A 16350-nucleotide genomic window follows, 5' to 3' on the forward strand; every position below is an offset into this window, starting at 1 on the left:
CCTCACTTCATTCCCCCTCCCTCCGTTGTTTGCTCTGAAATCTACAAGAGAGGAAGTCTACAAGATGAAACAAAACCAGGAGGGTGTCCTGTTTATGAATAAAGACAAAGGATTGTTCTGGTATATGTTGATTTGCAAGGAAACACACGGGGTTCCTCACTGAGGAAGCAAGTTGACAGCGTGCTTGATCATGAAAGAGGATTCCAGCCAACCTGGCTGTAAAGGGTTGTAAGGATTTGGGGTAAGCATTACACTACAAGACATGAGAGTATCTAATTAATTAAGTCTAGCCACTAGGATGCGTGTTATGATTTTATTTTATATGTAACCATGTTTCCAATATGTCTACTTGCTGTTACTTGAATCTCTGTGTTCTGTTAAATAAACTCATATTTGATTTCACTATAAACATATCTAAATGCTGTGAGTTAATCAGAGTAGTGATCTGAGTGGAACTGGTAAGCTGGGGTGTACTGTTTCTCTTTGGAAGCAGCAAATCCATGAATTCTGTGAGTGTCCTGGGGACCAGAGTCTGGACACTCCAGGGAGATGCTCAGAGGGCTCAAGCATTGGGGTGTGCCAATCACTTAACCTGTAGAGCAGAGGTGGGCAAACTATGGCCCATGGGCCACATCTGTCCCGCAGGACCCTCCTGCCCGGCCCCATAGTTCCTGGCCTGGGAGGCTAGCCCCCGGCCCCTCCCCTACTGTTCCCCCTCCCCCACAGCCTCAGTGCGCTGCCGGCGCAGTTGCAGAGCCGCAGCCTGACCCGGTGCTCTTGGTGGCGTGGCTGTAGCACCGCCAGCCATCGGTGCTCCAGGCAGCACGGTAAGGGGGCAGGGAGCGGGGGGTGGGATAGAGGGCAGGGGAGTTGGGGTGGTGGTCAGGGGGCGGGGGTGTGGATAGGGGTCAGGGCGGTCAGAGGGCAGGGAACAGGGGGTTGGATGGGGCAGGGGTCCTGGGGGGGCAATCAGGAAGGAGAAGGGGGGTTGGATGGGGTGGCGGGGGGCAGTCAGGGGCAGGGGTTCCGGGGGCCGTCAGGGGACAGGGAGAAGGGGTGGTTGGATAGGGCAGGGGTTCCGGGGGCCGTCAGGGGACAGGGAGAAGGGGTGGTTGGATAGGGCAGTGGTCCCTGGGGGGCAAGTCAGGAATGAAATGGGGGGTTGGATGGGGCGGCAGGAGGCTGTCAGGGTTGGGGGTTCCGGGGGTGGTCAGGGGACAGGGAGCAGGGGGTGGTGGATGGGGTAGGAGTCCCGGGGAGGCCGTCAGGGGACAGGGGTTGTTGGATGGGGCAGGAGTCCTGGGAGAGCCGTCAGGGGGTGAGAAGTGGGCGGGGGAGAGAGGGTGGATAGGAGGCAGGGGCTGGGCCACACCTGGCTCTTTGGGGAGGCACAGCTTCCCCTAACCGGCCCTCCATACAATTTTGGAAACCTGATGCGGCCCTCAGGTCAAAAAGTTTGCCCACCCCTGCTGTAGAGTAACAGCAGGGCCTGCGAGGTTTAGAGAGGAGTGCTTGAGTTGCCTGTGAAGCTGGAGGCTGACCCATGGCTGGCGCAGACAAGGCTTCCTCACACTATGAGCAGATGGTAGCCAGGAGCCTCACAACCCTGGATACTCTTGGAAAGCATCACACATGTCAACGCAGCTAGGGTCTTGAGAGGTCTGAGGAACTAGTTTTGGGATTTAGGGCAGCTGGACTGCAGAGTGCCATTACTCAAGGAAGGGTTCATGTCGTGTAATGGTTGTCGTGGTAATAGAATCTTGTTGAAAGATGAAAGTGCACAATGAAAATAGTTTTCAACTATAGTTTTCAACATCCAGTCGATTCCTTTGTTTCATTTTTATTATGACTAAACTTGAAAAGCTTTTTTCATAGAGGTACATCGATGAAAACGGAAAAATAATATGCAGCGCTGCTTCCCCAACTTTCGGGTAAATTGGGAAATATTTTATCCACAATTCCTCTGGGCTTAAGTTTTCAGAAATATCTTTCGCACTTGAATCATATTTCATTTCGAGTGCTTGTTCTTGCAATACTCCTGGCAATGAATCAACATCAACATTGAACGGATTACGTGCTAATTTACGAACGGGGTTGTCAGAAAAGTTGTTTGGAAAATAGCAGATGAATTCGTCAGCAAGGCAGTCCAGATGAAACACAATTTTGTTCTTTGCATCCTCTTTATAAAGTTCTTGGAAACCTTCATTTTCAGCAAGTGATGAAACTGTTGGAAAAGACAAAAAATTAGGTGTCTGAGCTTGCGTTCAACGTTTCCAAATCTTGATTTTTTCTGTAAACACTTTGATGGCATCGTGGTGTGCTATAATGTTTGCAGTGTTGTTTCCTTGCAGCTTCAAGTTGAGATTGTTCAAAGATTCAAAAATGACCACGAGGTATGACAGTGAAAGTTGAAACATTTGGTCCATAAACACACAATATAACTCTTCTTTTTTCTGTTGCTTGAGGAAAATTTCCACTTCGTCTTTCAGTTCGAATAATCTCAAAAGCATGTTCCCTTTGGAAAGCCATCGTACCTCCGTGTGAAACAAAAGAATTTTATGATCCGCTCCCAAATCCACGCAAAGAGCTGCAAAAAGTCTCCTATTTAAAGCGCTGTTCTTCACAAAATTAACAACTTTGATGGCCAAATTCAACGAGTCACATAGGTCATCTGGAAGGCTTTTAGCAGCCAACGCTTGTCTGTGTATGACGCAGTGAGTCGTGGTTACGGCTGGATTTTTTTCTTTCACCAATGTCACAAATTCAGAGCGAGAGCCAAGCATCACTGGAGCACCGTATGTGCATACACCACCCATGAAAAGTCCATTTTCCCATGAAAGTCCATTTTCTTCAAAAAAGTCGGAAACCATTTTCATAACATCAGAAGCCTTTGATGTGGTCTCAATTCCTTTGAAAAAAGCAGTTCTTCTTTCACAGTTCCATCGTTAATGAATCGAATGTAGATGAGCAACTGAGAGAATTGTGCTACGTCAGTGGTATCATCGCACTGAATTGAAAAAAGAGGAGAAGCTTTCACTGCCTCCACAACTTGAAGTTTTAGATCTTTCGCCATGTCATTGATGCAACGTTTCACGGAATTGTCGGAAAGTGAAATTTCTGATATTTTTTTCTTGCTTTCGGCACCAAGCACAATATCAGCTGCTTTCAACAAGCAAGGTGTCGTAAATATAAAGGGAAGGGTAACCACCTTTCTGTATACAGTGCTATAAAATCCCTCCTGGCCAGAGGCAAAACTCTTTCACCTGTAAAGGGTTAAGAAGCTAAGATAACCTCGCTGGCACCTGACCAAAATGACCAATGAGGGGACAAGATACTTTCAAAGCTAGAGGAGGGGAACAAAGGGTTCGTCTGTCTGTGTGATGCTTTTGCCGGGAACAGATCAGGAATGCAGCCTTACAACTGTTAGTTAGTAAGTAATCTAGCTAAAAATGCGTTAGATTCCCTTTTGTTTAATGGCTGGTAAAATAAGCTGTGCTGGACGGAATGTATATTCCTGTTTTTGTGTCTTTTTGTAACTTAAGGTTTTGCCTAGAGGGATTCTCTATGTTTTGAATCTGACTGCCTGTAAGATTATCTTCCATTTTGATCTTACAGAGTTGTTCTCTTATCTTTTTTTTGTTCTTCTAATAAAGTTCTGTTTTTTTAAGAATCTGATTGGGTTTTGGGTCTTAAAAATCCAAGGCTGGTTTCTGCTCATCTTGTTTATTCTCAAGCCTCCCCAGGAAAGGGGGTGTAAGGGCTTGAGGAGATATTTTGGGGAAATAGGAACTCCAAGTGGTCCTTTCCCTGTTCTTTGTCTAAATCGTTTGGTGGTGGCAGCATACTGTTCAAGGACAAGGCAAAATTTGTGCCTTAGGAAAGTTTTTAACTTAAGCTGGTAAAAATAAGCTTAAGGGTCTTTCATGCAGGTCCCCACATCTGTACCCTAAAGTTCAGAGTGGGGAGGGAACCCTGACACAAGGCTTCACAAGAGTTTCTCCTATTGTGTGCGCTTTCTTGGCTTTAGCCATGAGCAATGACAGTTCATAAGATGCTTCTACCACTTTGGCCGACGCTTGATGAAAAGCTCCAGTAGTGTCTAGCTTCATGAATTTTAAATTTTGAATTTTTGCAGCAAAAAACTCTTTTGATTTGTCTTTCACAGCGCTGTGGCTCTTTGTCAAGTGTCACTCGAGACAACTAGGTCTCAAGGCATCATTGCTGAGAACTGCGTGGCATACTATGCATTGAGGATGATCGATCCCGTTTTTTTCCGTGACGGTGAAACCATACTTAATGTAGTCTTCATCTTACTTCCTTTTCTTAATCACGGCCATAATATACTAATAAAAAAAATCTATAAAAATAATTTTCCTGATTCGTGACTAATAATGGATGCAAGTTAATTTGAGTTATTGCAAACGTTTATTTATTAGTACTATTACGTATGGACGCATGCTACCCTATATATACCCAACCACCAGTCCGGCAAGTAGCCGGTCTTACACGGTGACTGGTGGAGGTAACCACTCCCATAATAGAACAGTCTCAAACACTCTCGTGAGCAAGCTAGGAAGTTTTAAAAAGTTCCATCACTTTCTACATTGGTCTTCAGCCTCCCCACCTACCGAAACAGCACTCCTACACGTTGAAAGGCAAAAAAAAAAAAAAAATATTCACATTTCGTGGTATGAAATTTGAAAACATTACAGTTATATACTTTTATTTTTAATTGTATTTTTATTATTATTGTACTTTGTTATACCTTTATTCTTGTCTATTATATTCATAATAAAAAATGAGAAGATTGTTAATACTTTATTGTAGTTAAATAATATAGGCCTGTAACTGGACAATTTTATGAGTAGTTATTATGTATAAAGAATATATATAATTTATCATCTGTTGGTCTATTAAATTTAAAAAAAAAATTTTTTACGCTGATAAAATTTTTTTTCGTAATGTAAATTTCACAGCCTTGTGCCCCCCCTTGGAATTTCTTTACGCCCCCCCCCCCCGGCTGCTAAATTGCCACTGTTTGTGGTGAGAGGTAACTACCCAGCCTTAATGGGTAGGTCTTGGCTTAGAAAGATTCAGCTGATCTGGGCAGAAGTGCACTGAATAACTAAAGAAGAAACTGGTCTGACCGCTATACTAAGGAAACATGCTGCTCTTTTTGGAGAGGATCTGGGAATTATGAAGAGAATCACTGTGACATTGAATATTAAACCTGACAGTCAACCAAAATATCTGAAAGCCAGAACTGTGCCATATGCCATCACGCCAAAAGTTGAAGCGGACCTGGAGCGCCTGCTCACAAATGGAGTCCTAATACCAGTTACCTATAGCCCATGGGCAACTCCTATCGTTGCAATAGTGAAGAAAGATGGCCCCCTCCGAATTTGTGGTGATTTTAAATTCACTGTCAACCCAGTGTTGTGTGCAGAGCAATACCCGCTTCTCCGCATTGATAACCTCTTTGTGGGCCTGGCTGGAGGACAAATGTTTAGTAAGATTGATCTGAGTCAGACGTATTTACAGATGCACGTCGATGAAAAGTCCCAAGAGCGGTTGACTATTGTGATGCTAAAGGGCTTTATCGATACTGTCGCCTACCCTTTTGGAATAACATCTGCTCCCACCCTGTTCCAGAGGGTTATGGACCAGATTTTGTGTGGCTTGCCAGGAGTCCAGTGCTATCTGGATGACATCCTGGTCACTGGAAGGAATGAGGAGGATCACCTGACGAATTTAGATGCTACCCTACAAAGACTGGAAGAGTATGGCCTATGAGTCCACAAAGACAAGTGTGAATTCTTCCAATCCCCTTGAATATTTGGGACACATCATTGATGCTACGGGTCTTCGTAAGGCCCCTGCAAAAGTTAAGGCTATTATGGAGGCTCCCTCGCCTCGAAATGTTAGCCAGCTTCACTTGTTTCTAGGACTATTAAACTATTCTGGAACGTTCATCTCAGTTAGCCACACTGCTAAAACCACTTCACGAACTCCTTGGGCAGAACAACGCCTGGAAGTGGACTGAAGCCTGTGATGTTGCATTTAACAAAGCTAAGGGTGCATTGCTAAATTCTGAAGTTCTGACACACTTTGATCCATCCTTACCCCTTATGGAGTGGGAGCAGTCGTGTCACACATTATGCTTTCGGGAGAAGAGAGACCTATTGCTTTTGCTTCACGCAGTCTAAGCAAAGCAGAAACTAAATATGCCCAAATCGAACATGAGGCATTGGGAATCGTTTTTGGAATTCAGAAGTTTCATCAGTATCTGTTTGGACGGAAGTTTACTCTTCTCACAGACCATCGACCTCTGACTTCAATTTTTGGACCCCACACAGGCATCCCCCCATTAGCTGCTAGTCGTATGCAACGCTGGGCATTGTTGCTTTCTGCTCACACATATGAAATCAAATATCGGAAATCCACTCTGCATGACAATGCAGATGGTCTCTCAAGGCTGCTTTTGCCAGTCAAACATCAAGATATTGCCCAGAAGGAAATCTTTTACTTTGAACAGGTAGAGAATACACCCATCACTGCTCCTCGGGTAAAGAAGGCAACTTGAGTTGACCCAGTATTGTCCCAAGTTATGGACCTGGTGATGCACAGAACATCTCGACGAACCTCTCCAGTCTCACCCAACCTTGTTACCTACATATCCAGGAGGACGGAGTTATCGATCCAATCTGGTTGTTTGTTGTGGGGGAGACGTGTCATTATCCCACCACCACTGATATCACAGATGTTAGAACAGCTACATTCCGGTCACTCTGGAATAGTGAGCATGAAAGAAACTGCACAAAGCTATTTTTGGTGGCCTGGATTGGACAGTGCTATTGAAGAGAAGGCAAGAGCATGTATGTCATGTCAGGGTCTGAGGAATGCACCCCAGTGGGCACCCCTACACCCATGGGACTGGCCTGAAAATCCGTGGCAATGTATTCACCTTGACTTCGCTGGCCTACTTGAAGGAAGCATGTTCTTGGTGGTGGTAGATAGATGCCCATTCTAAATGGCCAGAAGTCTCTATAATGCAGTCCACTACTGCAGAGAGTACTATCCAAAAATTATGGGGACTCTTTAGTCGTTTCACTCTGCCAGAACAATTTGTGAGCGACAACAGACTGCAGTTTGTCTCTCAGGAGTTTCAAAATTTTATTAAGGCAAATGGGATACACCACATCACTTCAGCACCATATCATCCATCCACCAATGGATTAGCTGAAAGATTTGTGCAGACAATGAAACAAGCTTTGAAATCAGCAAGAGGACAATTATCCATTCAAAAGCATCTGGACACCTTCTTACTATCCTACAGAAACACACCTCATGCTACGACCAAGGCATCCCCGGCCTTTCTAATGGCGGGATGACAGCTGCGCACTTGCTTTGATCTGCTGAAACCTTCTGACCCCAACAAATTGTGCAACGTCAGCAGCAAGGTCAAGTCATCAGGTGTGCACCCAGAGCAAAAGACCGAACCTTTAGCCCAGGACAGCCAGTTTTGGCTCAGAATTATACTTCTGGAGCTAAATGAATCCCTGCCACTGTCATTGCTCAAACCAGACCTGTTTCCTACAGTCAGGACTGTAGAGGATCTCACCTGGCGGCGACATGTAGATCAGCTGTTGCCAGGTCATACCAGTCCTCAGGATACATCTTCAGTTGAGTTGCCTGACTTCACCACTTTCAGTGAGACACCGAATCAAGAGTCACCTGTTCCTGACTTTCCTCCTCCATTACTGCCAGCGGCAGAGATACCCTCCTTCCCGGAATGAGCTGATATCACATCTTCACCCATTCGCACTGTGAACCCTGAGCCCATTGTTAGGCCTGCGCCCAAGACATTTTCAGGTGCAACAACACCAGAAGTCTGCCGTAATCCACTTAGAGACAGAAGGCCTCCTCAATGACTGGATCTTTAGCTAGGGTGAACCCACGGTTACCGGGCAAAATAATCCCTGGGGTTTAGCCAGGAACAGAAGCAGTCTTCACTCCTTCTCTAGTCCAGTGTTTGTTTTATTTAGATGTTCTCATTAAGGGGGGAGAAATATGTTGTGTATTTGGTTGTCATGGTAATAGAATCTTGTTGTTGCTATGGCAACTGAGTTAGATTATTAGGGGATAGCCCAGCCAGTTTTGGCTGGTTTTTGGTTAGTTCAGTGTGTGGCAATAAATGGCTGCTTTTAAGGTTTACAGCTCTCTGTGTCTCAAGTAGAAAAGGAGTACTTGTGGCACCTTAGAGACTAACCAATTTATTTGAGCATGAGCTTTCGTGAGCTACAGCTCACTTCATCACTTCATTCATTGCGAATACAGACTAACACGGCTGTTACTCTGAAATGTGTCTCAAGTGATTGTTTCCTAAAACGGTTGCCCCTAAGGATATAACAGTTCAGACAAGAGGTCTGTGCCTGGTAGTGTGCCCTAGAATCACAGACCTATAAACAATAAATGGACCAGGGGGCTTAGAAGCATCTGGGGTCCAGGACTGGATCTGCTTACAACAGATTGGTGACTTTTCCAGAAGAGAGGACTGGGCCAGGTTGTAATATTAAGTATCGCATTGACTTGCAAGTGCTCAGCATCTATCAGGCTTTAGCCTTTAGTGCACAGGACACATTTTATTTAAGTTTCTCTTGACAGTAGAAACACAACACATGGTTTGGGACAAGCTAATCACAAAAAAAAAAAAATACACCAATTGTGAGCCAAATTCTGAGGTGCCCTTATCTATTTGGCAGTATTGCAAGTTCTTCATTTTATCTGAAGCTTTGCCATGTTTGTTGTTTTTATTAATCCTGGTGACTTGGAGTCAAGTAATTACATGAGAATCTGAAAAAGAAAAGGAGGACTTGTAGCACCTTAGAAACTAACCAATTTATTTGAGCATAAGCTTTCGTGAGCTACAGCTCATTGCATCCGACGAAGGTGCCACAAGTCCTCCTTTTCTTTTTGCGAATACAGACTAACAGGGCGGCCTCTGAAACCTGTCATGAGACTCTCAGGTTTCAATAAAAAAAGGGGGAAGACGGGGCGCAAGGCCCCAATCCTGAAACTGCTTCTGCACGTGCTTGACTTCAGGAGAGTGAGCAGCAGTCCCACGCCCTTCCAGCAAAGGTAAAGTTGCGCAGGTGCATCAGCGTGTGTGTGTACAGGCAGAATCAGGACTTAAGTTTCTAACCCTTGGGGTGGCACAGAAAAGCTTCAGCATAGGGCCCAAGTCTGCCGCGACCCCCCGCCCGGAGACTCGGAGCCGCCGTCCAAGGGCGGATAAAATGGGGGGATGCGCGCGCGGTGACCCGGCAGCGGTTCGTTTCCGTTGAGAGCGAACTACAACTCCCAGCCTGCCCCGCGCCCGCGCATGCTCCTTTCAGCGATCGGCTGGCGAGGCTGGGCCGCTGCGGGGCCGGGGCTCGGCCCGTGCCGCGGGGGAGAAGGAGCCGGTTCGGGGGTAACCGCCGCGGTATACGGGGGTGGGGTGAGCCGAGCCAGCGCTGCGCCGGCGCGGGAGGGCGCGGAGCCGACCCTCCCTGCGGCCCGGCCAGCTCGCGGCGGCGGCCCGCTCACCCCTCCCGGGGCCAGAGCCGGGCCCGGGGGCGGCCGCGAGACCGGCGCAGCTGGATAAAGTAGCCACCCGCCTCCTGTCAGTCGCTGTGGCAGAGCCGGGCTTCCCCGATGCGAAGGTCTGCACAGTAGCAATTAGACTTCCAAGGGCCGGTGGGTTGGTGCACTTCTGACCATTTCCTTCTAGTCTTTTTAAAAAACAACCAGATCGAATTGAGCTCGAAGTTCAGGTTTTTATAAAAGGACTTTTATAAAAAAAATAATTTTTTAAATAAAAAAAAAATCAAAAGAAATTGTCCTTGGAGGGGGGGGGGGGGAATTGCAGAGATTTTGATCAAATAAATACTTCACCGAACATTGCAGTGTTTTGCTGATGTTGTTTTAAAGTGAAGAACCAGCTTTCACCTTTCTTTTTCCCTTTCTATTTCAAGCTGGCCAAAAGGTCGCATGTCTTTCTCTTTTGTGCAGACTTCACAACAGCGATTCATGTTTTGTCATCACCAGCAGAGGAAGGATGGTCCAGCATTCAATCCATTTGGCCCTAGCCTAGGATTTAGGACCCTTGGGTTCAAATCCTTCTTCTGTCACAGACTTACACTGTGACCTTGGGCAAATCATTTAGTCTCTTTGTAGGAACATTGTGCATCCCTGTATCTCAGGGTTTTTTTTAAATAGATGAAAAAGACTATGAGGTGCTCAGATAATATAGTAGTGGTTCCATATAAGTACCTAACAGATTAGTGCACTATGCTTTATTTGGGGCTGTATCTTAATTCCATTGGGAAATTGCAGCTAGTACAATTTACAGCAGTTTACTTGTATTTCACAGTGAGCTGCTACCAGTGCTTTGTGATCTGCACTGCATGCTTTTGGGAATTGACCTACACAGCCCTAAATGGCCTGCACTTTTTCTGCCTTGAGAGATCACCTCTCACCTTGTGTAATACTGCTGTAGTTGAGAACTGGAAGTTCTGGAGGTGGCGTTCCCTTGCTTATGTAAAAGAGAGGGCTACGAAGCGTCATGTATTTCGTGTTGCAGTCATGCTTTTGACAGGCATGCCATGCATTTCCACATCTTACCTGAAATGTCATTTGCTTAGGTGTGCTGTGGGAAGGCAACAGGCATTTGACTGCAGTTTTGTATTTTGGTCACTAGAGATACCTGCAGTGCCTGTGGACTAGCGACCAGATTGCCTTCTTTCTTGCTGTTCCTTCTGTTTGACCAGGGCCAGGAATGAGCAGCTGGAGGAGGAGGTGCCACAGCAGCAGATAAGGTGAGGCCTAATACTGGCCCCTGGCTTCCCAGCGGTTCCCCACCCCCACACCAGACGCCAACCCAGCTAGTATCCCTGGCTCCCCATGAGCATCAACACCCTCGGTCTCCAAATCCTAGTAGCATTTGTTTTCCAGAAGCCCCAACATCCACCACCTAGCTTCCTACTCTGGTTCCTCCATTGGTACCCAGCTATACACCAGCCACCCTCCAGTGAGCCCTCCTTACCAGCCAGAACTGCCACTTTACAGTGCTGAAACTTGCATCGCTCAGGGGAGTGTGTTTTCACACCCCTGGGTGAAGAAATTTTCAGCGTTGTAAGTGGCAGTGTAGACAAGGCCTTTGTTCATATGATGGAATTCTTAGTATAGTCATTTTTACTGTTTCACCTGCATGGATTCTGCAAGTGGCTCCACATGGGTGAGAGAAATTTTCTAGGAATAGGAAACTCTTATAGTTTAAAAAAGAATTGAGGGGGTAGCTGTTATGGTACCTGACAACATATTTCTCTCTCTCTCTTTTTTTTTTCTTTTTTTAAAAATATTGACCCTATTGCAAATTGACAACATTTCTGTGTGCATCACAACTGCCCTGTAGGTTAGGGAAGTACTTAGGCTGCTGTGGGTCGGGCGGACTGCAGTGGGGCCCCATTTGCGCGGGGAGGGAGGGGAGTAAGGACAAGGAAACTGGTTCGGTGGTAACCGGCCCGGGCCAGCACTCCAGTGTGGGGTGATGGTGCTGCTCACTTCACTGTTGTGTAGATTTATAGCTAGCTTACTATGCTTGTTATGAATAGTGCCGTGCAAGAGACAGGAAAACTTGCCTTCACCAAGAATCTTCAGGTTTAGTTGAGCAAGGCAAATTAAATACTTTTGATGCCTGTTTTGTTTGTTATTTATGTTACAGAAGTTACAGGGAGTATAAAATGGGGTATAAATTTAACTTTTGCTCATGTGCAGCCTGCGTGCAGTCATCTTCCTGATTTATCACATGAAAAGGAAGAATTATTGGGGTCGCCTAGCTATTGCAGGCAGTGGAATAAGAGATTTTAATCTCAGGGTTATGGGTTTCACTTAGATCATAAGATATTTAGGGTAGGGATCATGAGTTTTTTCATGTGTCTTCTGTGAAGTACTCAATATGCTTGTAAAATAATGAAGAACCCAATAATCATCATAGTGGATGGTTACTCAGCTACTATTGTAGCTGTGATTTAATGCAACTCTACTATTTTGTTGGTGAGCAAGGTTTTCTAAACACACTCTTTGTGTTTATAAATGTTTGTATTAATAACAAACCCTTTGTTTTCATAAACAAGGTTATTCGCACCATAAAGTAAATATTTACAACTTTTCCCCATAGATTCTTTTCCTTCAAAGTAAGTAAGGAAGAACAATGGGAGTTCAAGGACTTTGGAAACTGCTTGAATGCTCTGGAAGACCTATAAACCCAGAAACTTTGGAAGGAAAAATTCTTGCTGTTGGTATCCTTAAAACCTTAAGTTGACATACTGTTGCTGAAACATGCTGGTCCATCTGTTCCACTGTGAAAAATGCAGAAATGTCCCAAATTGACCTTACCAAAACAATCTGTTAGGACTAGGCATAGTACAGGTATAGACCCTGTGAGTTTGACAGATGAAATCTTACGATTGGAAAGATCAAGAGGCAAGGAGTTCTTTAACTGGTTTGGTCTTTATATCTTACACACAAACGTAGAATGAAATGTTCCAGTAAAGGGTGTGCTAATCTTAAAAGCTGAAAGGGACTGAATTCATTCTGTATGTAAGGTTTCACTTTTGGTTCATGCCAAAATAGGATGAGGTGAAATGCTGCATCTGATTGACTCTAGCTCTGTTCCTGACATTTTTCTACACATTAAAGTGCAGTCTGTTAATAAAAGGCTTTTCAGTGTTATCAAAGGCACATTCTAATCGTCTGTATTTAAGACATGGTTCAGACTGAAATGAGTTACACTACAGTTTAGCCAGATGGTGCAGAGAGGAATTTCAAAACCTTGCATTAGTTCAGGAAGAGACATAGACTAGGTTTTTTTTTTTAAAAAAAAACAACTCATTTATAACATGGTGTGGTCTGGCCTACCTGGCTGGCCAAACCAGTATAACTTAGTTTGGATATGGCTGTGTTATTAAAAAAATAAATAAATAGATAAATGCTATATAAACCATTTATATCACACTCATCATCTGAGCATCAACGCATGGTTGCAAAGCATATTTGTTTCAGCATTCTACATGGGGCCCAGGGGAGTGGGATTCTATAACAGTTTTGCTTAGGACAGATGTACTGGCTGAAAATTTATCAGAGCATGCATAGGACACCTCTTTGGCAAATGAAAGTGTATTTTTTGGAACAAAAATGAACCCTTGCCAAAATTCTGTGTATTTTATTTTTATTACCCTATATATGCCATTGAAACTAACCACTAATCTAGTTAGTTATCTTTATGGTTTGACTTCAAGGATTACTTGTAAAAATGTAGGAATCAAGGGATGATAAATAAGAACAAACAATAATTAAACGTGTGCCTTTATAGTTATAGATGCCTTCCACAAACAAATGACAGGTTGTAGGAGTCTGTATTTCATAAGCTCATCTGATGTCTGCAGTGCTGACAGTCATTTGAACTAGAATACAAAAAAAGGGAAAACTAATGCCTATCTTCTGGGTCAGGAAAAATCAGTTCAAATCATCTTGTTAACATGGATGAAAGCTGGGAAGCTATTACAATTCATTCACTTACAGGAGGAATGAGGGTTGTTGTATATGGCTCCATTGCTGCTCTTCGGCTTGGGTATGGTGTAAAATATTCCTTCCTCTCCCATCTTCACTGGTCCTTGGAGGATCAGCTGGCCTTTTGTATACAAACCTAGCTACTTGGGCTTGGAACAACAGACAAGATTTAAACCTAAATAAATTTAATATAGTTTGTTCATTGCATGGTTAACATTATGAAATGTGCTTGTAAGGCTATACATTTTTTTTCTCTTAACTGTCCTTCAAGATATTAGCATTTGGTTGAATCAAGCAGTAAAAGGAGCCAGGGACCGTCATGGTAACACCATACAAAATGCTCACCTACTCACTTTGTTCCATCGACTCTGCAAGTTGTTATTTTTTCGAATCCGGCCTGTCTTTGTTTTTGATGGGGAGGCACCACTACTGAAGAGGCAAACTTTGGTTTGTATTTTTTTTGAGTAATTTTATGTTCTTTCCAGTGCTAAATAAGATGGAGATTTATCAATATGAAAGTTTATAGAGTAGGTGCCCAGTCCTGCATCTTTGTAGTGAATGGCAATTCTGCCACTAATGTCAGTGAGAGCAGAATTGGACCTTAAATCAGCTACAGTAAGTGCAGGAACAAAGGCTCCTCTTATACATTGTTTCTGCATGAACATATGCATAATTATAGTCTAAAGATCAGATTATGATGTTTAATTACTGTGCTCATGCAGGTGAATTGATATATTTAAACCAATATGAAAAATTCTAGTTTCTCACTTGTCTGGGCATGTGTATTTTTCAATGGGTGAGTAAAATCTATAATTATCACAATGACTTTTGATGATAAACTAAATGGTGAGCAAGTAGATTTTGTGCCTGGGTTGGTATTTTCATCTCAAGTTTACGAAGATAATTTACACGGTGAATCACTGCTATGGTTAGTTCTACAGAAGTGTGCAGAAGTCTCTTTAAGATTGGGGGTCCTATGTGCTAGGTACTGTGCAAGCCAAATCAATGATCGGGGAACTGACATTGTGTGGTGGACCTTGTCCCTTCATGGAGTCTCTATTAATTTAATGGGGCAGATTGATACCCCTGGAGATTGAAGTTAATGGGGCCTGATAGAGGGGGTTGTCTGAACAGAATCAGTTGCGGGAGTAAACCCTAAATTAAGACAAGACACAACAAGTTTGTGTGCAAAGAGGAAGTAGGAGAGGAAGAATGAAGAGAGCAGTGGCAGGGAAGTGTGCAGACTAACTGTGTACAGTTTACAAGGTGATTTAGAAAAAATAATCAGACATTAAGCATGACAAGAATCCACCATTCTTCTCAATTGTTTAAGTGAAGTACACTATGCATTAGAAATCAGTTATAATTTCACAAGTACCTATATAATGAACATGGGCTAACCCACCAGTTTAGTAGTGGATGACTTTCATTTCATAGTGCTTTCCTGTTTTAATACCTTTGCAATTTTGGAAAAAAAATGCCCTATAAAGATTGGAACTTATTTGTGATTGGGGTGAGGAATTATTTAAAAACATCTATTCATTCCAGCACATCTCTCTCAGGGAACAATGCTTGCCACGTCCCACAGTGTTTCTTCTGAAGTGTAGCTTGGCGATTAGAAAACTGGATCATCCATCTGTTCTATTTTTATAAAATGATTAGTACTAATGGCTTTTTTTTTCTTCAAAGTACTTGTATTTAATTCAGATTAATTTAAACAAGGAAATGTGATACTATTTTGTGATTTGCCTCTCCTATTTTTCTTAGAAAGCAGGAAATTTAAAAAAAACAACCTTTCAAAACCCAGGAAAAACCCTTCTGGGATGCTGTAGGTTCTGATCATAGCAGATTTGTGATAACCATGAGGGAGGAGGAGAAGTCTAGCAGCTTCCAAATTACCCATTTTAAAACTGGAAGTCAATGAGGAAAGATTGCAGGATTGGGCTCTTTTATAGATAATCTAGTTTCTGATATTTATGCAGGCATGATATGGAAAGCTCCTGTCCATTAATATGAGAACTATTCTATTTTTATACAAAAATCTGTCACCTACAGTGTCTCAATTTACAGCTTATTATAAGAGTAATTCATCTGAAAAATATCTTCCATTAACAAGAAGTCTCCTTTTAGTGAAATCTGATGTTACTCATTTAATGTTCGCAGGCTAAACGAAGACAAAGAAAAGAATTGGCAGTCAGTGACTCTAAGAAAACTACCGAAAAACTCTTGAAAACTTTCCTGAAAAGACAAGCTATCAAAACGGCTTTAACAGGCAAAAGGCAAGGGCAAAAGCATTGTTTTCCTCTTGTTTCAGTGGCAGTTTTTGCTTAGATATTAATAACTCTTCCAACTTTTTCTTAAGCAATGAAGCACTGCCCAGTATTTCACAAGTTCGAAGAGAAGAAATTGATGATATGTATGTCTTGTCTTCTTTACAAGAGGAAGAAAAAAAGAGGTAAGCAATGCTAAAACGAGTAGCTCAGTCTGATATGTGAAAATCCATATTGAAAGTTTTTAATGCTGTTTTTGAGAGTGTTCCTCTGTGGGATGCAAACTGTATTTACTTGCTGGATATTTCTAGTGGATATTTCTAGTAAAAGTCATGGACAGGTCACGGACAATAAACAAATATTCACGGAAGCCGTGACTTGTCCCTGATTTTTGTCAAAAATGTCCCTGACAAAAATCGAAGTCTTAAATCACCACTACTGGGTAACGAGATACACAGTCAAATCTGGA

At 43.3% G+C, this 16350-nt stretch overlaps 1 protein-coding gene and 1 pseudogene across 5 annotated transcripts in view; one reads left to right on the forward strand and one right to left on the reverse strand.

Annotated features, from left to right (window-relative positions):
- Positions 1–1796: 1796 nt before the first annotated feature.
- Positions 1797–4109, reverse strand: LOC140917586 (protein FAM200C-like; annotated as a pseudogene).
- Positions 4110–9399: 5290 nt separating this feature from the next.
- The window catches only part of ERCC5 (ERCC excision repair 5, endonuclease), a 37846-nt gene continuing 30895 nt past the window's right edge, over positions 9400–16350 (forward strand). The window contains exons 1-6 of one of the 5 annotated variants that reach the window (XM_073349098.2): positions 9400–9472; positions 10742–10859; positions 12221–12341; positions 13883–14058; positions 15775–15890; positions 15974–16066. In XM_073349098.2, coding sequence (XP_073205199.2) covers positions 12254–12341; positions 13883–14058; positions 15775–15890; positions 15974–16066 — 473 coding nt within the window. In that variant the 5' untranslated portion in view covers positions 9400–9472; positions 10742–10859; positions 12221–12253. Of the gene's footprint in view, positions 9473–9504; positions 9739–10741; positions 10860–12220; positions 12342–13882; positions 14059–15774; positions 15891–15973; positions 16067–16350 lie in introns of those variants that run through there. The other 4 variants (XM_073349106.2, XM_073349116.2, XM_073349088.2 and 1 more) reach the window with 4 other exon arrangements.

The sequence above is a fragment of the Lepidochelys kempii genome, chromosome 1 (genome assembly GCF_965140285.1).
Source record: "Lepidochelys kempii isolate rLepKem1 chromosome 1, rLepKem1.hap1, whole genome shotgun sequence".
Taxonomy (NCBI): domain Eukaryota; kingdom Metazoa; phylum Chordata; order Testudines; family Cheloniidae; genus Lepidochelys; species Lepidochelys kempii.